The sequence below is a fragment of the Aquarana catesbeiana genome, linkage group LG01 (assembly GCF_042186555.1).
Source record: "Aquarana catesbeiana isolate 2022-GZ linkage group LG01, ASM4218655v1, whole genome shotgun sequence".
Lineage (NCBI taxonomy): Eukaryota > Metazoa > Chordata > Amphibia > Anura > Ranidae > Aquarana > Aquarana catesbeiana.
The window spans coordinates 60,645,604-60,673,339 of NC_133324.1; the positions used below are offsets into that span (position 1 = coordinate 60,645,604).

General features: G+C 42.4%; 1 protein-coding gene across 3 annotated transcripts in view; it reads left to right on the forward strand.

Moving 5' to 3' along the window:
- The window catches only part of DYM (dymeclin), a 566,463-nt gene that overhangs the window by 340,507 nt on the left and 198,220 nt on the right, over nucleotides 1-27,736 (forward strand). The window contains exon 14 of one of the 3 annotated variants that reach the window (XM_073619238.1): nucleotides 12,901-13,065. The exons of the other annotated variants lie outside the window; for them this stretch is intronic. Within the exon in view, the coding sequence (XP_073475339.1) occupies nucleotides 12,901-13,065 (165 nt within the window). The remainder of the gene's footprint in view (nucleotides 1-12,900; nucleotides 13,066-27,736) is intronic. 3 annotated transcript variants of the gene reach the window in all.

Sequence of the window (27,736 nt, forward strand, 5' to 3'; positions counted from 1 at the left end):
CAATTATTGGGCTTCTTAAGAAAGGGGGCAGATCCGCATACACGTAGCGGCCCGCCCTGACCCCATCCTATTGGCTGGTGTTCGATAGCTGCTCAGTCCCACCCACCCCTGACATCACTGATGAATTCTGACAGCTCCTCTATCTCCCTGCATATGCGAGATTTCGGTAGTAGGCGATTCGCAAAGAGTCATGGGATTAATGACGCTACTATCCCATGAACACTTGCGAATCGCCTAGTGACGCAATCACCTAGGCCAGGGGTCTTCAAACTACGGCCCTCCAGTTGTTCAGGAACTACAATTCCCATCATGCCTAGTCATGTCTGTGAATGTCAGAGTTTTACAATGCCTCATGGGATGTGTAGTTCTGCAACAGCTGGAGGGCCGTAGTTTGAAGATCCCTGACCTAGGCGATCGCAAGGCGGAAGGAATGTTAAAATACAAAAGACAGGTATTTATCATCAAAAAAAAAAAAAATGGCCATTGTGAAAACTAGGAGCTAAGGCCATGCAGCACAGCTAAAGAGAAAAAAATGGGTGGAACTCCGCTTTAAGGACTAGCGTTCTCTACTTAAAATGCCTAAAGTGATCCTGTGGGGACAGCCAACACTGCTGACCTGTTTATAAATGTGTTCTTGATTCGGTCCTCACTAGTGATTAGTCTCCCTGGACTACATTTATACTCCAGCCAAACATGAAATCATACTGCTGAATTTCTGATTGTCATCATTACATTAATCAATGGCATCTGGCTGTACTTCTAGCTAATTACCTGTAGTTGCTTGCTGACCCTGCCAACAAAAAAACTGGACAGCGTTTCCAAATTCTTAGCACCACCCTCATTCTAAGTAGCATAGCACAGAATCATATGACAAGAGGATGCAGTAATGTACAGACGCTTTGTTCTGTAACTGCTAAATCTTGCTGTATGCGATTGTTATATTTGATGAAATCCCTAACTTGAATGGTTTTTATATTGTAAAAGCACTGTGTATTATAATCCGCTGCCTTTTTTAAAACGCTTGTTTTCACTTTTTTCATACTTTTGTTACAACTCAGTGCTGCTACTTTCCCACTGCCTCTCTACATCCACTTATTGTGTACATACACTCCCATAATGGCTACATGGACTTTCTCAGGGAGGGTTTCCTAATGGTGACAACAGTAATCCATACCTGTGTGGTTTTCATTAGTGTAACAACGTAGGGGCATATTTTGGAGACCCGGACAGCATATTATCATTCAAAGCAGGATCACCAAGATATTATTTCAATGAAGGCTGCAGATTTCAAAATATTTAAAATTACTTTATCCACTTCCATACCGCTAGAATTCCAGCACTCCTACATGTTAAAATCATAATTTTTTTTTGCTAGAAAATTACTCAGAACCCCCAAACTTATATATATATATTTTCTAACGCAATTTTTTTTTTTTATTTGGAAAAAATCACTTTCATGAATAAGAGAAAAAAAACAAAACAGTAAAGTTAACCCAATTTTTTTGTATAATGTGACAGATGTTATGCAGACTAAATAGATACCTCACATGTCACGCCTTAAAATTGCGCACACTCGTGGAATGGCGCCAAACTTCAGTGCCTAAAAATCTCCATAGGCGACGCTTTAAAATTGTTTACAGGTTACCTGTTTAGAGCTAGAGGAGGTCTTAGGCTAAAACTATTGCTCTTGCTCTAACGTTCGCGGTGATACCTCATATGTGTGGTTTGAACGTCGTTTACATATGCAGATGCGACTTATGTATGCGTTCGCTTCTTTGTGCGAGCATGTGGGGATAGAGGCGCTTAATATTATTTTTTTAATTATTTTAATTTTTTTTTTTTTTTTTTTTTTTACACTTTGCCTTTAAAAAATTTTTTTTTTGATCACTTGTAAACATCCCTTGTAATAGGAATAGTGCATGACAGGTCCTCATTATGGAGAGATGTTTGGTCTATAAGAAAAAATTAAGTATCTCAGGTTTTCCAGCCGAGTCCCGGGCATTGTTCACTTCCGCCGGCCCAGACGTGACGTCATAACGTCACGCCCGGGCCTCCTAGAGTCATAGAAACTGCCATCTGGCCCTCGGTTTCCTCTATGACTAACTTCCGGCGCCGGCAGATTTCTTCTCCGGCTCATTGATCGCACGGGTGAGCCACTAGAAGCGTTGGGAGAACAATCAAGCGGTTGAACAGTCGCTATGATTGTTCTTACGGTGCAGGGAATCGCCGGCTGACAAAAATTATATCTGAATGATGCCTGCAGCTGCAGGCATCATTCAAATATCACCACTGAAAGCCCAGGATTTCATATGACGTTCTAAGGTATGGAAGTGGTTAAATGTATTTTAAATTATTATTAACATTTTAACGTGGAAGTAAACTAGGAAACAAAAAACGCAAGGTGATGTCATAATCTGATGTCATAATCTGCTAGTATGCATCGCATACTAGCAGATTAAGAAAGACTTACCTTAAAGCGAAGCCCTCCAGTGGCACGCTGTCACACCACTGCCAGGGCTTCTGTCTTCACCCGGTCTTCCTTCCGGGTTCATGGGCTCCGGCCGTTTGAATGGGCGAGCCGCGATGATGTCACTCCTGTGCATGCGCACAAGAGTTACGGACATGGAACAGCACTCTCAATGGATGGCACACTCGGGTATGCAGTCCATTCAGAGCACAGTGCTTATTCTACTTACCTCCTCTGTGCCTGATCCTCCTCTTCTCGGGTCCCTCGCCAGCGCTCCTGGCCCCTACCTCCTGCCGTGCGCCCCCAGAGCAAGCAACTTGCAATTGGGGGACTCAAGCAGGCTCGTTCCAAAGCTACAGCTCAGCTTGTCCATTCACACACAGAACCGCAGCTCGCCTCTCCTTCTTTTTCTCCTGATTGGCTCAGTGGCTGTGATCGACAGCAGTCGCAACAAATGAGGAGGCGGAGTCCCCCGGAGAGCCGAGGCACTTGTGCACATCGCTGAATCGAGATGGGGCTCAGGTAAGCATTTGGCTGGCTGCTGCAAAGAGAAGGTTTTTTTTTTACCTTCATGCATTGAATGCAAAAACCTTGAGCTTTTAGAACCCCTTTTAAGTTGAGATTTTATTAATTTGGAGTTACAAATACCTTAAAGCGGAGTTCCACCCAAATTTTGAACAATATCTGTATGTATTCTCTTCCTTGCCTAGATGCTGACATGCCATTTAAAAAAATTTAAATCGTTGTAATTACCTTTTATTTTTCTATTCTTCTTTGCACTTCCTGGTTCTCCTCCCGTGGGAGTAGGCGTGTTTCTAGCCTCTCCCAGACTCCTGGGAGCTAGTCTCAGGCTTCCCAGGATGCCACTGAGCATGTGCGGGAACGAGCAGTGAATGCTGGGAGCACAGCATTCACCACATCCAGGAAATAAATGCTTGTGGGCTTCAAATGCCCACAATGAAGATGGAAACCGCCTGCAGTGAATAATATAAGTTATTCTTTCCGACGAAATCTGACACAGGCGGACATATTACACACAATATGTGAGTATGTAATGCTGAGAAGAAAAGTTTGTGAATGAACTCAAAAAAAAAAAAAGGATAGATAGGTGGACCCCCGCTTTAAGATTAATTGAGCAGACATTCTGCCATGGTTTCAGTATTTTCTGCTGAGGGGCCTGTAAACACAAGTGGACTGATCGGGTCCACCTGTCAGTTTTTCAGGTGGACCTAATCCGACCCTACATTCTCCTCTATGGAGCTGCGGGTGTAAACTGACATGTATCCATTTACACCTGCCAAAATCCAATCCGATCCACTAAAAACAAACAGAATCAGTTTCCCTTCCGTTTAGTGGATCAGATGGCAGTCGGGTGTAAACAGACAGGCGGTTTGTTTACATCCGACCAACCATAGAGGAGAGCGGGGTGTGTCTGTGTCGGCTCTGCTTGTGCAGAGCCGACAAAGACCGGCCATCCGCCTGCTCAGCTGCGATCAGCTGGCAGATCTCCTGCGCAACGTGGAAGGGGCCTAAGCCAGCCAAAGACAGATCAAGATTCGATCCACCTTTGGGCATGCTGGTTGTACTAAAGTCGATCCATCCATCAGTCGACTTTAGTACAAATAGCTTGTCGGATTTTTTTGCATTTGTTTGCATTTTTTGTTATACCCGCTAGCAGTAATCATTGTGTTGGACCAACTGGGAAGGCTCCCCGCCCACAGACCACAAATAGCGCTGCAGGAGGGATTTCCCTATTATCACTGACTGTGTTAATGGTGGAATCAAGCGATTTTTCCCTCCTGCAACCCGTGCTTTCAGGAAAGAAAGTTGAATCATCTATGGCTTGCCTTAGCAGATCATTGAGTGACTTTACTTGTTGCTTGAAGTTGGACATCCCATACACAATCCAATAAAATAAAAAATCATAATAATAAGGGCCACATTGTGGCGTGTTAACAAATACTTCCTATCAATGCAGGCACTGACCATCAGTGGAAAAACGACTTTGTTTTGCTTCCTAGATTTGTTTGGTTAATCAAGAAGATATTTCCAGCTCCCAAGGGCACACAACTCATGAGGACGAGCATCATTAAGACTTTATCCAGTCTTTGGTTCCATCCTGTTTTGTCACTGTGAGCTGTGTATGGCATGATACTGTTCATTGTTCTGCTCACATAAAATTACATAGTCCTCCTCCCCAGAACAGAACATTTCTGCATTGGGGAATTCCTCTGCCATTGTTGGTGGCCATGTTTTCCATATTTTTGTAATAAACTGTTTTCAGTGGATGGATTCCTGTGGCCTGGCAAAGTATTTCCCAAAGTTTATAACTTTTTGTTTCCAGACTTCTCCAAATGGTTTTTATATTTGGCTCAAAAATAATTTGGGGGAAAAAAATGATTCAGTATTACAGCCTGGGTGATGGTGTGTAATAGTCGTGTTGTTCCAGTGGTAATTTAGCATTAATTCACTTTGAAATATTTGCTTTTAAGATGTACAATGAATAGCAGCTGTGGAATAGAAGTATTGGATTTGGGCCTTTATTACTGGTAAAGCAGAGTTAAGATGTTTTGAGAACCCTCATAGAGTGGTGGTGACCTACAGATAACTAATTCTGGCATGACCGCATACAGACCTTGATGTCAGAGCCTTTATTCTAGCCCTGCTACACATGTGCTGGCTCTTTGTCTGTGTGAGATCATTGACGGAAGGCTATTTGCAGGTTCTGAAGCCTCGGGATGGTGGGCATGTGTGTGCAATGTGGTCCACAAAGTGATGAGAAGTTCTGCAGCCCCAAACTTATGACCAGATTTCTTAAAGAAATAGCTGTACTGAAGACCCAGTGGGCTTCTAGAGATGGTCATGCTAAGAACCTGTAGCATTATGGAGGGTCCTAGGTGCATTGGGGTGATGGCTGTTTGCCAGCTATTTGGACCATGAGGTTATGACTGTCTTTAGGCCTTAAAGTGTAGATAAACCCCCCTATTGTTTTCAGCCATGGAAGCTGCCATCTTTGCCTCTGTTTAATCTACAACTACCATGTGATCAGTTATGACACCAGCCATTGGATGGTATGACAGTTTGGTTAAGAGCACAACCAATGGGAGTGTTACATTTCTGGCAAGTGCCGGAAAAGAAACTGTTTTAAGGATGGGTTTACTTCCGCTTTAAGGCACATGGGCAGATCTGAACCTGGAAACGAGCTCCTCTTCCATTGTGCAAGCATGCCTTAATTTTTGCTTTTTGTAAGCTCTACTGTGAGGTGGCTTGATGATCCAAAGCTGCACATCTTTTTTTCAATCCATTATTACACGTGTAAGCTTTTGTTCTACTGCAAAGAAAATAAGACTGGCCATACACTGAGCAAATTTCTTTCCTGCAACCACTGGTTGCAGGAAAGAAATTTGCTTGATTGCCCCATCAACACAGACAGTGTTTCTGCAGGAATCCCTCCTGCCAGGCCATTGTCTTCTCCTGGCGAGGAGGGTGGGGAAAGCCGTCCCCGCCGGGAGAAGACCATGATTATTGCTAGCAGCTATTATAGCAGCCCCTAGCAATAATCGCAGATAAAACCCAGCATGCTGGTTGTACACAAGTTGATCGATAAATCAACTTGGTACATGCTGAGATTTGAACTGTGTATGACCTTCCTAAGGAAAGTATTTTAGCCAACACACAGTTGACAGCCACACTTACAAGTAACACAAATAACAAGTTTATTATGTGTAATTAAGTTCCTCCACACCAAACTAGCTCATCCATGTCTTTATGGACCTTGCTTTGTGCACTGGTCATTTGGTCAATCATTTGGTGCAGGGGGGATTATGGTGTGGAGTTGTTTTTCAGGGGTTGGGCTTGGTCCCTTAGTTCCAGTGAAGGGAACTCTTAAGGCATCAGCATACCAAGACATTTTGGACAATTTTATACTCCCAACTTTGTGGGAACAGTTTGGGGATGGCCCCTTCCTGTTCCAACATGACTGAGCACCAGTGCACAAAGCAAGGTCAATAAAGACATGGATGAGCGAGTTTTGGGGTGGAGGAACTTGACTGGCCTGCACAGAGTCTTGACCTTGATTGAGGGCCAGGCCTTCTTGTCCAACATCATTGCCTAACCTCACAAATGGGCTCCTGGAAAAATGGTCAAACATTTCCGTGGACAGCCTTCCCAGAAGAGTTGAAGCTGTTAGAGCTGCAAATGGTGGGCCAACTCAATATTGAACCCTACGGACCAAGACTGGGATGCCATTAAAGTTCATGTGCGTGTAAAGGCAGGCGTCCCAATATTTTTGACAGTAGTGTGTGTGTGTGTGTGTGTGTGTGTGTGTGTGTGTGTGTGTGTATATATATATATATATATATATATGTATGTATGTGTATATATATATTTGCCATCGAGGTATAAAAATATGATTTAGTTAGTCTCACCCTTCTCACAGCTTGTATAAAGAGGGAACAGAATAACAGAGTCATTCAGAAGATTGTTGATGAGGAACAATCTTCTGAGAAGGAGTGTTGAGATTACTGTAGACGTCCCAGGTTACCAGGTTCCTCTTGCCTTTCATGTGAAATGTGATTCTCTCTACGACCAGTTGTTTGCAATGGGACTCTTCCAAACCGCATGCATCCTGTCCCTAGAGTATGAGCTGCTCTCTGTGCCAGACCTTCCTCAGCCCGGTATTGGGCCCAACACCGCTAAACAGCACTCAGCAGATTTTATTCTTTCTTGAATCCCATTTTCAGCAGTCAGTGTTGGAGTGTTAACCATTTTGAGGTCAGAGTGACTTTAATAATAACCACCAGGGACAGTTTTAATTTAGGAATAGTTCTAGTTTTAAGTTATCTTTGCAGCTAATTATCGATGAAGGATCTTAAAGTGGTTTGTAAACCTCAGACATGAAATATGAACAAAGCCTATCCCTCTATAGCACATCAAACACAAGGCCTGCAGGCTGAATCCGGCCATTTTAAGTGACCCTCAGACCTCTCTTGCAGCTGCGGAAATCCCCTTGTTTCTGCCCCCACCTTATCTCAGCAGTTGACAACAGAGAGGAGGACAGAACTCCTTCTACAGGTCCTCCACCTCTCTCTACAGCTGCAGCCACCCCTTGTCTTCATCTAACCTGGTCTCACCATTCAGCAGACTCAAGTTCTCCTCTGGTCCTCCTCCAGACCCTGCACTTTCTGCTTCCCAGATCCACCGCTTCTTCCAGACAGCAGCCTGAGATGCGAAGGGTGCACTGTGAAGTAAGGGAGGGTGGGGGGACTCTTGACTCTTGACTTCTGATGGTGAGGGGGCTCTTGACATTTGATGTAAGGGGGGGTGGGGTGCTCTGGACATCTAGTCTTACAGGTACAACCGGCTCTTTGAGGGCAACCAGAATGCTGATGTGGCCCGTGATGAAATTGAGTTTGACACCCCTGCTCTATAGTGTGTACTTGTCTCAGTTGGGATCACTAAGTGTCACTTTTATTTGCTGCTTCATTCCTCTGCTATCAGCATCAGCATGAATCGCTTCTGACAAGTTTTCCTGTCACCAAGAGAAAATGGTGACGGGAGGGACCTCCAGCTAATTGACAGCCTCAGCTCTGTTCCTGTGTGTTGTGTGGCGGGGGTGTGTCCCTTTCCGTCCAGTCAGCTCTCAGAGCTCTCCTCTCTGAGCTGTGCAGAGTAACTTTAGTTCTCCACCCGCTTTTTCTGAACCCTCAGAAAAGCTTTAAAATTCAGCACGTTGGCTGTAGCGAAGAAAATGATGCAGATAAACAGGTATAACATGTAGGAGGATTTGTTTTATCTGTGTATCACCAGAGACCAGTCACTTCACGGGGTGTATGTAATGGGGTTTACAACCACTTTAAATATAGATCTAAACCCTGTTGCTGAAAGTGTCTGTAAAGTAAAAACAGCTTTTTTTAGACCGTAGGGATGGGTTAAAACCCATATTAGGTTATATTTTGCTGGCAATTTATGCTGATTTCCTGTCCAGAAAATGCAACAAGAAATAAGGAATCTCTCTAAATTACATCACATTTCTGGAGGGACAGATGTCCCCATTGGGAAATCCCCCCTCACTTCTTGCTCTGGTGACAATTCTTTTTTGCATTTCCCTTTACTTTTTGTCTTGGTGAGAGTGATCATCAGGACAAGTAGAGGGGTAAATTTCCCCAATGGGGACTCCACCAAGTGGGCCATCAGCCTTCCCTTCTCTATTTAAACCCCCCCAAAAAATTTGCCTTTACCACACACTTTGGATTTCATATAAGGTTTAATATCTTGCAGAATATGTTTTCAGTCTTTAAAAATTGGCAGTTTCCATTGAAATATTCTGCAGTGATCCTGCAGTTAAATTCTTTGTTCTAGCATATACTGATATGTTTATTGCACAGTGGTCTATATGGTTTCATCTAGTTTAAAGCCCAACTCTGGGCGAAAAAAAAAAAAACACGTTTTCCCATGCAGCTGGGCTGTGCCTGCTTTGCACGGGTTATTAGCTCGTTTTGTCTAGAGGTGAGGAGAAGGCTTATACTCGCCCAATCGTTCATTCCATCGGAGGATGGCACCCCCCACAGTCTACAGTCCAGCGGTGGACTGTTCCTGGTCTGTGAGGATTAGGAAAGTACATCTTCCTTCTCCTATCTCCTTCCTCTAGACAAAAATGAGCAGTTAACCCGTGAAGTGCGGACACAGTCCTACTGCATTTGAAAACTTTTCTTTTTTTTGCCCAGAGATGAGGAGCTTTAGGCATCTTTTTTTTTTTTTTTTTTTTTGGGGTGCATTCCCCAGGAGAGTAGTGAGGTGATCGTCAGTAAAAAAAAAAAAGGAAGATCCTGCTTTTGTACTTGTGGCTTCTCCCAGCCATCCCAACTTCAGCTGTTCAAATGAACGGAGTGACAGGTGTGCAAAGAAGGTGGTGATGACCCAAGCTTTTTTTATGCAAAGGTTGTGGAGCACTAGGTAGGGATGTATATTGAAGAACTTGGGAACGGGGCTGAAAGTAAGTAGGTAGGTGGCTTCCACTTAGGGGGGGATGGGGGGGGGGGGTTGTAAGGTTTACGAGACAACTAAAAGTGAAGTGCATACAACAGTCAAAATTATAGATAAATTATTGAAATGCATACAAGGAACACAACTTGCCCACTGTGGTCACTACGGTCCCTTTTGTCAGTGATCCGGTTACCTGACAACTCCTTATGATGTCATAGAGATGTTCCTGAACATGCCCACCTCAGGCTCCTTGAGAGCACAAGCTATAAAATCTTCAGCACTAATCTTCACGTGGTCAGATTCAAACACGTTTAAAGCCTGGCTATACATGAGTTGAAAATGTTTAATTTTTCTTATCATTAGTGGAGTCAAATCAACGTTTATTTTCGACCACAGTGATGAGAAAATTTCAAAGGAACAGGATGGGAAAAAAAATTTCAAATTCCAAACCGTGTATGTGGTTTTCATTTGGGAAATTACATTAATTCCAAAATCAAATGTTAAAAGCAATCTAAATTTGAAATTACTTTTAAACGACATTTGTCTAGTCATCGAACGTACAAAGAATTTTCACATGGATGTTCAAACACATATTCATGTGAACGTTCATTCAGAAACCTACTTGTGTGTAGCCAGCTTAAGAAGTTTGAATCTGATTGATGGCACAGCACAAGAAGTACTCTGGAAGTAGACCATCCAACCACCATGTGTGAGGAGCACTCTAGATTGTGTCTTCTAACATTTCATTAAAATTTTGACTAGTTTTTTAGGATTTCAGTACTGTAGACTTTAATTTTTCAAAGTTCTTGTATGATTTAGTATCCAAAATGTTGTTTGATTCTGGTAGGTTGGATTAAACCAAAAAAACAACAAGGAAAACTTGCTATGATCTGCTCTGCACTGCATTTTGTATGACTTCCACTGAAAACCCGATGAGGGGATGTTCTAGCTGCCATTTTACTTTATTCTTTGGAGATTTTTGTATGTGGATTGTCCAATGCATCTGGGAAATTTGTATTTGTTGAAGGGGCCAGAAGAACACAACATTTAGAATTCTGAAACAAGAAATGCATGTATAAAGTTGATGTAAACCCAATTACTAAAAACTTATCACAATGTTAATATTTCAAAAGTAATTTTTTATGTTTTTTTTAATCTGCAGTTTTCACTAAAATAATACCTGGTGATTTTGTCATGAGGGTCTTTGTCCAGGCACTTCTTTTATAAGTCTTCCAATTTTTCTTTCTGCGTTGTCACCCTGTCATATGGACGTCTGATTAGGACTAAAAATACAGATCTGTTGCGCTTGAAATAAAATGATAAACTAAGAAAAAAAAAGCAGCTGGCACTATATTACTGGTTGCAATGAGACAATATAAGAAGAGGTGCAGCTCTAGGAAAATAAAAACAGATAAAAAAGTTTGTCATAATAAATTGGTTGAAGACGATAATCGAAGTCCTCTAGTTGATCGATCCTGATAAAAACAAATAGGAAAGCCACCACCAACACCCAATCCTACTGACTCTTGCCGTCAGTGTGTAGGGTACACACATTAAATGTATAGGTTATGAAACCAGCAATCCACCTCCGCAGAACAATCAACTCCACAGCAGATCAGAACATCTTTCAATAGGGAAATAAAGGCCTCCAAAAACTTCTCTTGAAGAACTCCAGTATCCACATGCATATAGAAAAAGAAGACCGCTCATTGCGCAGGCATCCAAGAAGTAAAATTTATTTAAAAATACTCACATGATGAAAACACATGAAAAAACTGACAGGTAAGGGGAAACAACCTGTGTTAACAACCAACAAAATGGCCGCTGGGTCCCGGTCAGCGTCCTTAGCTCCTCCCAACGTTTCGTCATAAACATGCATCATCAGAGCGGTCGTCTTTTTCTATAGGCATGTGGATACTGGAGTTCTTCAGTGGAATTCCATTTTATGGAGACGTTTTTGGAGGTCTGATTAGGACTACAAGTGTTTGTTCTAATACACATTTGGCTTGCATGGTCCACTGTTGTCATCCTAAGAATACCTGCCCTGAGAAATGTCATTTAACTTTAGCTGTAGCTGGCATCTAAAGAGGAAGTGACTGCAGTAAGTCTACAGAAGACCAGCAGCACTGAGATGCAACGAAGGTTAATCAAAAGGTGAAATCAAGTGTTTTCTAAAAGAAAACGACATGTCAGGTTGATATACAATGCTTTAGCAAACTAAATGTCATCCATTTAGGATTCACATCTATTTTATCCCTAAAAAAGAAAAGAGGAATGCAAAGTTACGCAACTCAAAAACCTGAAAAAAGGTGAACTTGGACTTAATATCTAGCCTGTTATTTGGATAGCATTAGTAGTCTCCAGACTGATTCAGGAGACCTCAACCTAGAACCTTTGTATGCCATGGCATATTTTGGCTCACCAATTCAAACTTTTCTGTGCTCCTCTCTGAGGCACAGATCTAAAGAGTCAGTATTTGCATAGAGAATGCCCTGAAGTTGAGGCTTCCTGCTTTTTGGTTCTCGTATCACTTTAATACCTTCCATCAGTCTGGCTTATTTGTTACTTTCTGCCATGTAGGGGATCATGGAACTAACTGCATGGGATTCCTAAATTGAAAGTGCTCTGCTTTAAAGATAAAACGTAGGGAAGGAAATGTGGCAGTTACTGTTGATGACTTCTTTTTAAAGGTGCAGATTTTGGGACTGTCATCCTGGCTCACTACTTATTTGAGTCATTGACCTAGAGTGAAGTCATGGAGTCTCCAGAATGCCCTGAACTTCTGTTCTGCTTGCTTATTCCTGCTCAGTGGCTCAAGGTAGTGAATCCAGGATCAGGGTTATTGCTCTGGCACCTTTAAAAAAAGGCAGCAATGGAAAATTCCTTATTTTTATCCTCACATATTGTCTTTGAAGTGGACCTGGCCTTGGCCTATTCGGGGTAATATCTTGGATATTGTGCACAGGAGACCCCCTCCACTGCTGGCACTTTCCTGCTACTTGCTGGAGTCCATCAACATCCCTGTATACGTTTCAGGTTAAGTCTGAACAGAAGCTTGCACTGGGCTAATAACCCTTCTCATGTGACAGCCCTTAGGCCTTACTATTGGCTACTCAGGCACTGTGTGCTGCGATATGGGAGGAAAGGGAGGGAATCACATGTTTCTCTGTACCCAGAAGCACCAGACTTTTTCTTGGGACTCCAGCAGCCAATTGGCATAGCAGGGGGAACTTATGGTAGATGAGTACCAACAGAGGAGGGGGACTTCATCAAACATCTACTTCTGTCCTTGAATTGGCCAATTAGCAGCATCTAAAGCATTGCAGACACAAGAACCTCTTTCGTTGTTCAAAATAACGTAATTACTCAAAGCAAACTCTCCCTCTTCTCTTTCCCTCTCCCCCCTTTTCCGTTGTTTCTTTCCCTCTTACCCCCTCCTTGTCTTTCAGTTCCGCCTGCCGCCACTTGCGGAGATATTTGTATGTGCTGGACAAACTGTACTTTCCTCATTCACACTGCTCCACGCTTCAGCACTGCTTCACCAGTCTCAGTGACAATGGCGAGGAGTTCTTGTCTCTAACGTGCTCTCATATACTGCGATCCTATGCCTCCAGGTTAATAATCTCTCATGGCTGTCTGCATGCTGCATGCCACTGTGTTGTCCATCCGAGCACTTGTGTAACTGGTGGCTGTCTGTGTGTCTGTATTGGTGATGCCACTATGCAAGATCAGATGGCATTGTGTGAACGATGCACTACTGTCAAGCATGAACATTTTACGTTTAAAATGACACAGTTGTGGGTAGATGTTACCCCAAGATCATTAATAATAAAATAATCATAATAATACATTTTAATATCACCCTTAGAGATGCCTTCTCCTGCTCTGTGAGCACCAACAGACTTAAAGTGGTGTTCCGGCCGAAATTATACTTTTTAAATAAAAATACCCCTATAATACACAAGCTTAATGTATTCTAGTAATGCTAGTCTGTAAACTAAGGTCTGTTTTGTTAGTTTATAGCAGTAGTTTGTTATTTTATGAACTTACAGCAGGCCATGGCCATCTTAAGTGTGGGCATCTGAAGCCAGACTGTATTTCTTCCTGGATCTTATCCATGCAGAACTCACACATGCTCAGTGCAGCACAAGCAGTGTAATAGGTTTCAGGTCAGGTTTCCATAGCAACGGCAGTGTCAGAGGAAGTTGCTGCCCCTTCCCAGAAGGCATTGCAAACAGGAAATGATGCAATGGGCCACGGCCAGGGAGGAGGAAATGAAAAATGAATACAGCAGATATACAGTAGGTGCTGAGAAAATAAAAAAATATCCAATTTGTTTACAGTGCGCAGTTTAGTGAGGGATGCTGAAGAGTTGTAAAAGTGGGTGGAACTCCACTTTAAATAGGGTTGTACATATTCAAAGATCATTAAGTATATGGGAACTTAGTATCACATGTACCTACACCCCAATTTTGACAATTTAACTTTTTAACACCACTTGGAGACTTTAAAGCACTGTACATACGGGCTGAATATCGGCCAAAATCAGTTGGTACAGTAGACTCTGGCCGTCATTCTGCCGCGTGTACGGGTCCTTGTTTGACAGAAGCCAATTTCACGACTGGTTTCTGTCGAATGAGCATGCTGGAAGACCTGCAGCCAATCGGCAACCAAACCGTGCTCTCAGCCATTGGCTGCAATCGTTGACCGATGTGTTCTGGCGCAGTCCCCTGTCAGAACACCATAGCACAGCGAATAGTTAGTACAGAGAGTTTCTTAGTTTTCCGTGTGTACCAGGGTTTATGGTGCAAATAGTAATAGAATAAAATGAAATGCAATTAATATCTAGACTACATTTCCTATTTAAAAAATCATATTGAAAAAGCCAATGTAAAATAGTATTACTAAAAAAGTGTTGTACATTATATCAACCCCATTTATGTATAACCTCCTGGTAATATCCCACATTCTATATCCAACACAATCCAGTATGACATAAAAGTGCTTGTATCCAATAATCCAACAGTAGGTGTTTTTACGTCTTAGCCAATGGGGTTTTATAGGTCTACAGGTTTTGCAGAACAGGCCAGCTTCCTCAGGAGATATGAAGGATATGGGTTATGTCCCGTGTACATACAATACATACAATATTATTATAAAACAATTTATTCTATAGGACAGGGATCTATAGCAATAAAATGTCAGCTGAGGACTGCATGAGACTATATACAGAAAACTCACTGTTGCTCCAGTGGGAGGGACCTTATGTAGCTCTTCTGGAATAGCCAACAACAAAGGGACAGATGATAGGTAACCAGGAAGAACAATCTCTCTAGCGATCTAATCTGCTCTGGCCCAAAATGAATCCCAGTTTGCATATATAATTTAATTGTGATCCACCATTAATCTGACAATCCTCCTCCCTTTTCCATAAATCCTCCCTGCTTGCCCTCACTTTTACAATGGGGAATATAATTATTTGATCCCCTGCAGTTTGCCCACTTTTGAGGAAATGAGGGGTCTATAATTACCATAGGTATATTTTAAATGATAGAGACAGAATATGGACCAAAAATCCAGAAAAAAAACGATACAAATGTTATAAATCGAGTTGCAGTTCAGTGAGTAAAATAAGTATTTGATCCTCATGCAAAACATGACTTAGTACAGGGGTCGGCAACATGCGGGCCGCACCCAGCCCACCGCCGCTAAATGTCTGGCCCGTTGGTGCACGTGATGAATTCACATGCAGCCGGCCCACAAACTTTTTAACCCCTTCACGCCAATCGTACGCAAATATGCGGCCTCAGCTTGAAAGGGTGATGCGTACCCCGGTACTGTTTTTTTTTTTGTTTTTTTTTTGGTTTTAAGATGTTTATTGAAGCAAAATGTAAAACATCAACAATTTTTTTTTCCCACGCAGGGGAGAGGAGCAATTATCAGATTTTGAACATGTGGATGCATTTATAATCGGGGATCACATGAAATCTTTGTATAGTATTGATTGACATCTGTACTTTCAATGTAGCAACAGTAAAGTAAAGATTCTATATAATCTAGTTGGGTGTTCGTAACAAGAGGGCGCCTGCCCCAGTGACCAGACACCCCGAAATGGGATCATGCTGTGTCTGGGCCCCACGGGCACCGGCCCTCCATTAGAAGGTAATTTCCCAACAGCTTTAGAACTTTGGTGCAAAGTCAAATATTTAGTTTCTAGAAAATGCCATAAAAGATTAACAAACACAATCTCGGCGTTAATGTCTTTGAGAAATAGTACCTTTAACATAAGAACCAAAAAGGACATGAAAGACATTTGTATATTCTTGTATCTACAAGTACACTTCCCACCATTCCGATTCGATGGGAGAAAAGGCACCAAGAAAAATTTTATTTTATTAATAAAGTAATAAAAAAGGAGAAGATAAAAAAAAAAAAAAAAAAGGGAAAAAAAAAAAAAAAAAATAGAGGAAAAAGGGAAAAGAGGGAAGAAGTACGAAAGAGAGAGAGAGGGGGATGGGAGGATTGAGTGAGGGGGGGTTGCCAGGTCCCTTGAGGGGAGTCGTATTAGAGTTTCACGCAGACGGGCAGGGAAACTTATTTAGCATACTGAGAGACGGAATTAGGGATTAGAGGGTCACTCCAATGTGATCAGCCCATGGGTCCCATATACGTTTGAATTTCTCAGTCTTGTCAAGAATGATATTAGAGATTTTCTCCTGATACATGATCCAGGAGATTTTCTGTTTGGCTATAGGAAACGAAACTTTGGGAAGTTTCCATGCCCGGGCTATTGTAATTTTGGCCCCGATAAGAATGTAGTGGATTAAAATCTGGTCATATTTAGGAATTTTGGGGATTTTTTGATTTAATAGTGCTACAGTTGGGGTTTGTGGAATCGCCAAGTCAGTGACTTTGCGAATTAAATTGAATATTTTGTTCCAATATCCCCTGATGCGTGGGCATTCCCAAAATATATGTAAGAGGGTACCTAAGTGTCCACATCCCCTAAAACATGTAGGGGAAGAATGAGGGTAGAACTTAGCTAGCCTAGTGGGGACTAGGTACCATCGTGTCATGACTTTGAGGTCTGCTTCTGTAAGGGAGACACTTAGAATCCCTTTAAAAGCGAACGATACATTGGAATGCCATGTATCGAGATCCCATTCGAATCCAATATCACGTTCCCAGGATATCATATAGGGAGCTTTCTCTGGAGGATCAGCTAAAGCTGAGTATATTAGCGAAATTCCCCCTTTCATGTCCGTGGCTGAGGCGCACCACTGTTCATAAGGAGTGGTTTGAAGTGGAAGCTGTTCCTGGGATAAAGTGGAAAGTAGGAAATGTCTCAGTTGGTGTAAGCGAAATTTTTCTGATTGGGGCATTTTTAGTTTCGATGTGCATTGTGCTAGAGTGAGGGGACCACCCGAGTTACAGAAGTGACCTATTCTGTACATTCCTTTATCAAGCCACCATTGAAACGCTCTTATGTTTGTGCCTGGGGGGAAAAGGGGATTGTTAAAAATATGTGCTAAGGGTTTCCATGGCGATATTAAATTGTGTAGTTTGTGCATGGTATCACATAATGTGAATGAATGTGAGAGAGAGGGGGAGAGGATCGATGGTCTAGTCTTATGGGGGCGCCATAAAAGGTAATCTATTGTGAATTTGGGTATAGCTTGTCTTTCCATCTCTATCCATTCAGGTTTGGGGCCTCTGTAGTAAATAGCTGAAAACTGGCTAAGATGTGCTGCCTGGTAGTACCACCAGAGATTGGGAAGTCCAAGACCCCCTTTTTTCCTTGGTCTATAAAGAGTTTTTTTAGGGAGCCTGTGGTTTGATTTATTCCAAATAAATTGGATGATCGAGGATTGTAATTTGGAGATATGAAGTTTGGGGACAGGGATGGGGAGGGAGCGGAACAAATATAGGATTCGCGGTAGTAGCGTCATTTTGACCGCATTTAATCTTCCTAGCCAAGACAATTTGTGTAGCGACCATTGATCAAGATCAGATTTAAGTTTTTTGAACATAGGGGGGTAATTAAAGCGGTATATTTGCTCTATTAGGGGGGTTAACTGAATACCTAAGTATGTGATGGAATTTGGGCTCCAGACAAAAGGGAAGTGTTCCTTTAGACTCTCCACTGTACGAGATGGAGTGGATATGTTAAGTGCTATGGATTTGGACATATTCACTTGTAGACCCGAGATCCGTCCGAATTTGTTTAGAAGAGAGAAGATATTGGGGGTAGAGATGAGGGGGGAAGTGATGAAGAGTAGAACATCATCCGCGAAAAGTGCGCATTTGTGTGTTGACTGGCCACATTTAACACCATGTATATCCGGGTGGTTTCTTATTGCAATAGCTAAATTTTCTATTCCAATGGCAAAGAGAAGGGGTGATAAAGGGCACCCCTGTCTAGTTCCTTTGGTTATGGGAAAGGGTTCAGATAAGTGGCCTTGGATCCTGATCTGGGCTCTGGGGTGGGAGTAGAGAGCTGCAAGGAGATTTAAAAAGTGGGAGCCGAAACCCCATCTCTCTAATGTTCCGAAAAGATAAGGCCATGTAATGGAGTCGAAAGCTTTTTGGAGGTCAATAGACAGGAGGTATCCTTCCTGGGATGGATTACCATCCCATTTTGACTGCAGTATAGAGATGACATCTATCGCTCGCCTTATCTGGTCCGGGCCCTGCCTCCCTGGTATAAATCCCACTTGATCCCTATGAACATATGCTCCTATAAAGGAGCCTAGTCTGTTGGAGAGGATTTTGGTCATTATTTTAAGATCATTGTTCATGAGGGATATCGGTCTGTAATTACTGACCAGGCTTTGATCTTTTCCCGGTTTGGGTATGACCGAAATATAGGCTAGATTTGTTGCTGGGTCTACGGGTGAGTCTCTGCTAAGAGAGTTAAGGTACCGGACCAGATAAGGAGCCAAGGGAGTACCGAATTTTTTATAATATAGGGACGAGAACCCGTCAGGGCCAGGGGCTGATCCCGTTCTAGTTTCTTTTATGACTTCCAAGACCTCCTCTATAGAAATGGGGGCTTCCATTAGGGAGCGATGAGAGTCAGAAATTTTGGGGAGGGGGATGCTCTCAAAAAATTTGTTTAGTGCTTGGGCCTTTTCTTGACTAGGGTGGGAGTATAGCTTGGAATAAAATGAGTGGAATGTCTCCAGGATTGTCCTGGGGTTTTGTGTTAATGAGCCCGAAAGCGATTTAATTTTGGGTAGAGCTTGGTATCTATGTCTGGGGGAAAGTTTTGAGGCCAATTGGGGACCAAACTTATCAGTATTAAGGTAAAATCTCCCACTGACCCATTTGAGGTGATTTTCTGCAGAAGATGTTAGTGCGGTGTTTAAGGCAATCCTAGAGGCATCCATCTTGGCCAAAGACACGGGAGTGGGGTTTTGCTTGTGCTGCTTGCAAATGAGTCGAAAATTCTTTTTGCAATTTTTTAATGTCAATTTGTTTTTCTCTTTTAAGTTTCGCTGCAAGTTGTATAAGGTTACCCCTTATTACCGTTTTATGAGCTCCCCATAAAGATCCTGGGGAAATCTCCGGTGTGTCATTAAGGCGGAAGTATTCTAGGATGTCTTTTTCTATTATGGTGCAGTGTACCGGGTTGGATAAGAGAGTTTCATTAAGGCGCCATTGTGGTGGGCTTCTTGTGTGTAGGAATCCGCTTAGCTTGGTTGAGACCAATGAATGGTCAGACCAGGGGACCTCGTTAATTACTGCCCTAGATGCTAGGTGTATGTCAGTAGTGTGTATAAAGATATGATCTATACGGGCGTAAGTTTTGTGGGGGGCTGAGTAATGAGTATAGTCTGTGGCACTAGGGTTCAACTCTCTCCATACATCAATGAGACCCAAAGAGTGTAGAAGTTTGGCAATACGAAGGCTCTGGTTGGGGGGCCTTTTGAGCTTCGAATGGCTTTTTGTTGATTTGTCAAGCATATGATCGAAGGCAATATTAGAGTCCCCTCCCATAATCACTTTGCCCTCCAAATGTGGGGAGAGCAAATTGAGCATAGAGGAGAAGAAAGAGGCCTGTCCCCTGTTAGGAGCATAGTATGATATTATGGAGAGAGTTGCGCCGTTTATTTGACCCTTCACTAATATATATCTCCCTTCCTCGTCCTTAATGATTTTGGTCAAAGAAAATGGTGTGCGTTTGGCGATAAGTACAGCTACTCCTCTTTTCTTGTCATCTGCATTGGCCAAATAAAAGGTGGGGTAGTTACGGTGTAGAAAAGATGGATTGAAGGATTTCGGGAAGTGGGTTTCTTGGATAAGTATAATATCTAACCCTTTGGAGTGGTAATTATGAAAAGCTTTGCGCCTTTTTACTGGGGAGTTTAGTCCCTGAGCGTTGTGCGTTGCTATTTTAAGAGATGACAATGGGGTAGGTTCGTCAGCCATGGACATTGAGTGAGGTGTTCGATAATAAAATAAAGTTTCTTACCCTATCCAGGTGTGGGGTCCCATCTGCTTCTGGAGCATGAGCTTGGCTGTGTAGTATCGGGTGTATTGCTTGATCAGCTCCCCTCAAAGGTGCCTGGATGGGGGGAAGAAAGGGTGGGGAAGAGAGCAGGACAGAAAAAGACAGAATGAAAGAATAGAACCAACTGAAAAAGAAAGATTCCAGTGTGAGAAGGACACTGGATCCTTTAGTTGCAAAAAGGGAAGGGATAAGGGAAAAGGGAAGGGATAAGGGAAGGGGAAAGGAATTGAAGGGGTGAGAATTATGAGGTTTTGGGATGTTCCCAAATATTGCCCAGGCCTGAGACCTAAAGGGAAGGAATAAGGTTAGTAAGTCTTTGGCAGTCCTCTTAAAGTGGAAAGATCTTCTGCATCTGGTGCTTCAGAGGGGAATGGCAAAAAACCGCCAAAGCAGGTCAAGGCCAGAAAAAACCATGGGAGTGTAGGAGAAGCCTCTACACAAATCCCGTGGGATGATTTGAGTTACTTGGAGAAATGATAGACAAGTTCATCTGGGGGGCACGGATTCCCGTTGTTTCTTTGTTTGTTGTTTCACCCACAGTGGGGTAAGGGGACTGCTTGGAGGGGGTCTTTTGGATGAAGCTGGTCGGTTTTCCATGTTGAGCTGGGGGACATCTTGAGAGATTAGCCCAAGGCGAATAAGTAGTTGCTCTCCCATGTGGAAATTTGAGAAGCCGTATGTTTTCTCTTTGTAATTGAATTGAAGCCGGAAAGGAAATGTCCATCTATATTTGATCATTTTCTGTGAGAGCACTTCTAAAAGTGGTTTAAGTGATCTTCTTTTTTGAATCGTGGTTGGTGAGATGTCGGCGAAAATCTGGATTTTATTGCCAAACAGGGTGATGTCGTCTTTGTAGCGGGACCTTTTCATGACCTCTTCTTTAGTCCCGTAGAAGTGTGTCTTGACCACTATGTCCCTGGGGAGGCCATCTTGGCGGGGGGGTTGAAGCACCCTGTGGGCCCTGTCCAATTCTAGTTTGTCGTCTGGAATGTCAGGGATGATTTCTTTGATTAGGGCTTTGATTGTGTCAGGGATATCCATGTTGGTTTCAGGGATGCCTCTCACTCTAAAGTTATAGCGTCTGCTTCTGTTCTCAAGATCTTCAATTTTGGCCAAAGCATTCTCAAGCTGATCCTGTAAAGAGTGGATACAGGTAGCATGTTGATTTGTGCGTGCAGCGGAGTCGTCTACTGCCTGTTCAATAGCGTCAATTCTGGCCCCTAGGCTCTGGAGATCTGCTTTAATTGATGTGGTAATTTGTGTGGCGTTTCGTGCTAGCCCTGTAGCAAGCATGTCTGAGAAGCAGAGCAGCAGTTGTGCCATCTCCGGGGGATGATTATTTGTGATGGGGGAGGTTTGTGGGGAGTCTGCAATGGTGTCAGGGGAATTTAGAAGGGGGGAGTAAGGGTTGCCGTTCTGCATTCTGCTGAGAAGCGATTCAGTGGATGCGGGTGATGCTAAGTAGTTTTGAGCTCCCATAATGTTACTCACTTGCGCTGTAGTTGGGGTAGATAACGCTGGGGGAAATGCCGGGCCTTGTGTGTTTGCAGTGTCTCCGCATGGAGCATTTGCGGCCGCCATCTTGGAAGGTCCCGGGGGAGCTAGGCCAAAGTTCAGCTGCCTATTAACGTCCTTTTTCTGCTGAGATCCGGACATGTAGGCTGGTTCTCTGATGGTAGAAGGTCTGATACCTGGAACCCCTGCTGAAATCCGCTGATTTTAGCGTCTGTGCTGAGCTCTGGAGGGCCGGAGCGGTGCGGAGCTCTCGGTCAGCGTGTCGCTCCGGAAGTCCCGCGCATGCGCACTTCCGGTACTGTTTTTTATAGCCGGCGGTTGGCTATCTTGGTATGACAACCAATGCAGCTGTTATCCTAAGCAGCGGGAGGGGACGTGACCGCCCCCCCCCCCCCCCCACACACACACACACACACACACACACACCCGCGCCGACATCCACGGCTCACCCGGGCTTTCCCATCCCATCGGGAAACCCCGAACGACCAGCCAGCACATCCACCAGCTAGCCGGAGATCCGAACAAATCCAGAATCGGCTTTGATTGGGTCTCGGATCTAGTAACCTGGAAGCGATGTCATGACATCACTTCCTGCTTACAGAAGACTTGGAGGGCCAAATTTAAAAAAATGTCTGTATTCAAAACAATCAAACTTGGCATTTTCAATGCTTTTAGATGCAGAAGGAGGGGTTCGGGGTCTTATAGACCCCAAATTTCCCCATAAAGAGTACCTGTCACTGTCTATTACTGTCACAAGGGATGTTTACATTCCTTCTGACAGCAATAAAAGTGATCAGAATTTTTTTTTCTCAAAGGGACAGTGTAAAAATAAAATAAATAAGAAAAAAAAAGTAAAGCGCTCCATCCCTCCATGCTTGCGCGCAGAAGCAAGCGCATACGTAAGTCGAGAGCCGCAAATGTAAACGGTGTTCAAACCACACATGAGGTGTCGCCGCGATTGTTAGAGTAAGAGCAATAATTCTAACACAAGACCTTCTCTGTAACTCTAAACTGGTAACCTGTAGAAATATTCTGAGCCACATCAGTTGTTCTCCCAACAAAGCCAACCGCCGGCTCTAAAAAAGGTTACCGTTAAAAACGCAACTGTAGGCATCACCCCGGTACAAACCCTTCAAGCCGAGGCAGCATATTTGCATACGGTCGGCGTGAAGGAGTTAAAATGTTCCTGGGCCGGGTGCACGTGAATTCATCACGTGCACTGACGGGCCGGACATTTAGCGGCGGAGGGCCGTAGGTTGCCTACCGCCGTACTAAGTCATGTTTTGCTTGGGGATCAAATACTTATTTTACTCACTGAACTGCAACTCAATTTATAACATTTGTACCATGTGTGTTTTCTGGTTGATATTCTATCTCTATATTTTAAAATACACCCGTGATAACAATTCTAGACCCTTCATTTATTTGTAAGTGGGCAAACATACAAAATCTGCAGGGGATCAAATAAATATTTTCGCAACTGTATGTCGCAGAGCTTCTGGCAATGATCCTTTTCAACTCCTTGGACTGGTCAAATAATGGGTCCCCACAATGACCGACGTGATTTTCTCCTGCTGACCCCTTTGCAGTACACAATAGCGTTAGGGGTCAGTGGGAAGAACAACAGTGGCCAGCGTAGGAGAAGCTATCCTACCCTAGAAGTGTGCCATAGGACCAGTATCAGGAGCTCTGATACAGAGTGAAGTTTCAACAAACAACCTGAAGGATGCTGCTTTCTTCAAAGGTTAGTGCTTTTGGAATTCTGAAAGGGTGGCTTTAAAATCCTTTTGCCCAAAACTATGCCAGCTACAAAGGCTCATAGCAGCTCTGGTCATGAAGGGGTTGAGAATTCTCACAACGGAACCCATGCAAAACATATGGAAACAAATGCACACATGTTCCGTGCCACATGTCATGGATTTTCTCCACAATGTCCCCAATGTCTCCACCAAAATTCTAAACATTTCTGCAGTAGAAATGAGTTTGTGCTGCCCTGAGGCTATCGCCATCTACAGACTTTGTTTTTATGGTTTTTCTCTTGAAGAGCTATAAAACTTTTAATCTTTATTGCTTCAAATTGACTGCCCATCAAATCTGAAACATCAGCTGTATTCTTTGAAGTGTGTTGTAGTAAATGTAGCTGTGTAGAAGCACATCTGCCCTCATGAATGATAGTGCTGAGTTTGCACTTACAGTTCCCCCTTCCCGTATGCCGATAAGCTCCACACTTTCCATGCCATGGTAGGGTTTTGTAGCTTGGACATTGGAAACAGTAGAGGGATGGGGGGATACGTGACTCATCTCTGTGTTGTATCACTATGGCTATGGAAGCCTGTAACTGATGAAGGTCACAAGGCAACATTAGAACCTTGCCTCAAAAGGGAGGGTCCAAGGAGAACATTTTTACCTTGGTATAATGATGGGAATTGTAGTTCCTGAACAACTGGGGGGGCCATAGTTTGAAGACCCCTGGTATAATACATAGGAGTCTGTCTTCGAACTGGAATTTCAGTACAGACCACAGTTTAAACACGTTGGCGCAAATGAAACGTCAACAGCTAATTAATGTAAGAGCAAGGATGTGCTTGCCTAGTGGTGGCCAGGAGTAACTAAGTTGTATCCCCTAAATCACATGAACCACCAATTTATGCATCCTCCCCCCTACCTAGCATTCTACCTCTTATGCTATACATGTTGCCATGGGTGCTAGAGGATGTTCTGGTTATATAACTGTGCAGGAAATACAAACATCTGCAAACATACCCCATGAGTGCTCTTCAAAGTCAATCTAACTTCTATACTTTTTGTTCTACGTCTCCGTTACTCTCCCTCCTTTTTATGTTTGATGGGTACTGTTTTTGAACTCACTGATATATTGGTCTCATTCATGTATTTCTGAGGTTGCACTCTGTGGTGTCCTTTTATGAAACTGAGATCAGCAGCGATCCCGAGTCTCACCGCTGATCTCAGCTCATTACCAGTTTATGAAACTGAGATAATCAGTGGAGAACATGTTCTCCGCTGATTATCTCAGCACAGTGAGAATTTGTAACTGACTTCACAGAAACGGCCAGTTTATGAAGGTGCGATCTCAGCACCTCACTGGCGATCTGTGACAGAATTCTCACTTTCTGATTCAGCATTTCAGAAGTGGAGAATCAGAGTGAGAAGCCTGAAACTGGTGAAATTTATAGTGTGTGTGTATATATATATATATATATATATATATATATATATATATATATATATATGTGTGTGTGTGTGTATATGTATGTATATATATATATATATATATATATGTGTGTGTGTGTGTATATGTATGTATATATATATATGTGTGTGTATATGTATGTATATATATATAGATATATATACGTATAGATATATACATATCTATCTATCTATACGTATATATATCTATATCTATAGATATAGATATATATATATATATATATATATATATATATAGAGATAGATAAATAGATATTTATTGACATATATAGACTATATCTATCTATAGATATATCTATATATAGATACATCTATTATATATATTTTTACATATATATATATAATATATATAGATAGCTATATAGCTCTATATATATATAGATATAGATATAGATATAGATATATGTATATATTTTTTTTTTTAGATGCTCACGTCTCTGGCTGGGTTCACACTTGTGCGATGCTTGAACCAGCGTGATTCCTAAGTGGGTTTTCACTTCGCACCTACATTGACATCTGCGCACCACTGTGGGTGTCAATGTAAAGTTAATGACACCCCCAGATCATTTCACAGATCGCAGTGCAGTGCAGGAATCGAATCGCATGGGTGTTCACACCCATGCGATCCGATTCCAGTGCGGACCAAATAAAGGGTCCTGTACCATTTTGGTGCAAATGCAATATGATTTAGGGCCAGTTCCCACTGCTGCGGTGTCCGAGATCGGATGTGATTCGCACCGCACTGCAGTGCAAAATCACATCCGATCTCTGTGCAATGCGATTTCAGCCATACAGATAGTATTGCTAAATTTGCATTGCACTCGGACCAAACTCTTACAGGACGCTTTTTTTGGTCCATAGCAGAATCGGATCGCATGGGTGATTCGATTACTGTCCGAGTCTGCAGATCACACTGCGATATGCGAACTGATTTGGGGGTGTTAACTTTTAGGCCCAGTTCACACTTGTGCGATGCCGGACATCGCACAGGCATCGCATGTAATTCGCAGCACACTGCCATTCACATTACATGCGATGTCTGTGCATTGCGATATCAGCTGTACAGGTAGTATGGCTGATATCGCACTGCATTCGGTGCAAACACGCACAGGACCCTTTTTTCTGTTCGGACCAGAATCGGATCGCATGTCCGGACTGTCAGTTCGCAGTGCGATATGCAAGCTGAACTGGGGGTGTCCTTAACAATGTATTGACACTCCCCAGCGATTCGCATATGGCAGTGTGAACTGACATGCGAGTCTGTGCGATGCGGGAAGCAGTGGATTCGCAGTATTCTCGCATTGCACCAGTTTATCAATTTTTATGTTTATCAATTATGAAATATATTTTATTTTAATTGATTAATAAATATTTATACTTGTATACTTTATTAAAATTATTTTTTTAATGATTATAAATGTATTTTGCATTTATATGAATGGTGTATAGCTGCATTACATATGTGCATTACATTCATTTACTATACACCATTCACATTTAAATAGGGACATGTATGATCTTTAATATTGATAAAAACAATGTTTTTTTTATAATTAGGTTAATGTATATTGTGTAGGGGGAATTTAACTTTATTATTTTATTAATATGTTGGGGAATAATGTGTGCTGATTTGTGTTAAACTTTTGTATTTTATGGTTCCTCATACTGTAATCCCGCTATATCACGCGAGATGATAGTGAGAGGAGCCATTCTCAGGAGTTCCCGGCGTTTGTAGATCGCTCCTCAACTCAACATGAGAAGCGATCTACAGACTTTCATAAACATGCACTCAGAGGAGAGCGATCTCCTCTGAGAATGCCTGAGAACTGAAAAGTGGTATTTTACCGCACTTTCATAAAAGGACACCTGTATCCTTTAAAAAACCTAAATAAAAATGGGTTAAAAGTCAGAGTCAATCTGACTTCTTAAGCTGGCCTTACATGTGGAAATTTTTAGTCAATTTCAACACCTTTTCCTCTGCAGGGAATTACAAATCGCCAGTAATTGCGTTAAACTAAGCAATCAATCGCCAGAATTTGGTCAAGTGTAAAGTTGAAAGTAGTAAATTGACAACTTTAATGTAGTTTATTAAAAAAATTTAAGTGAAAATGGAAATAAATATGACAATTACTAAGTGATCAGATTGCTCTGCCAGGCTTGATTGGGTAAAGTTCTATCCCGTCTTCTGCTGGTTGATTGAAACCACCATTGTATATCTTCAATTGCCTTGCAAATTTGACCAAAAAAATGTAACGGTAGGTTTGATCGCTCTACCAAACTGCCATGTGTATGGCCAGCTTAACCGCTGGATATTTCATTTGCTAAATCACTGTATATCCTAAATGATTGCCCTAGCTCTTTCAATAAATTCCTGTGTACACTTCTTTTTTTTTTTTTTTTTTTGCTTCTCAGTGCTGTTAAACTCCTTCAGTCATTTTCCAGTTGATTATATATATATATATATATATATATATATATATTGTAAAGCAATGTGTAAACTGTTGGCGCTATATAAAAATATATATATATATACACACATACTATTTTACCAAAAGTATTGGAACACCGGCCTTTACACGCACATGAACTTGGCATCCCAGCCTTAGTCTGTAGGGTTCAATATTGGGTTGGCCCACCCTTTGGAGCTATAACAGCTTCAACTCTTCTGGGAAGGCTGTCCACAAGGTTTAGGAGTGTGTCTATGGGAATGTTTGACCATTCTTCCAGAAGAGCATTTGTGAGATCAGGCACTTTTGTTGCACGAGAAGGCCTGGCTCGCAGTCTTTGCTATAATTCAGTAGTCATCAACCCTGTCCTCAAGGCACACTAACAGGCCAGGTTTTATGTATTTCCTTGGGGAGATGCAGACTAGAATACTGCAATCACTGAGCAGAAAGTGATATCACCAGTGATGTATTTCAGTTATCTTGCAAACCTGGCCTGTTAGTGGGCCCTGAGGACAGGGTTGATGACCACTGCTATAATTCATTTCAAAAGTGTTCTATCAGATTGAGGTCAGGACTCTG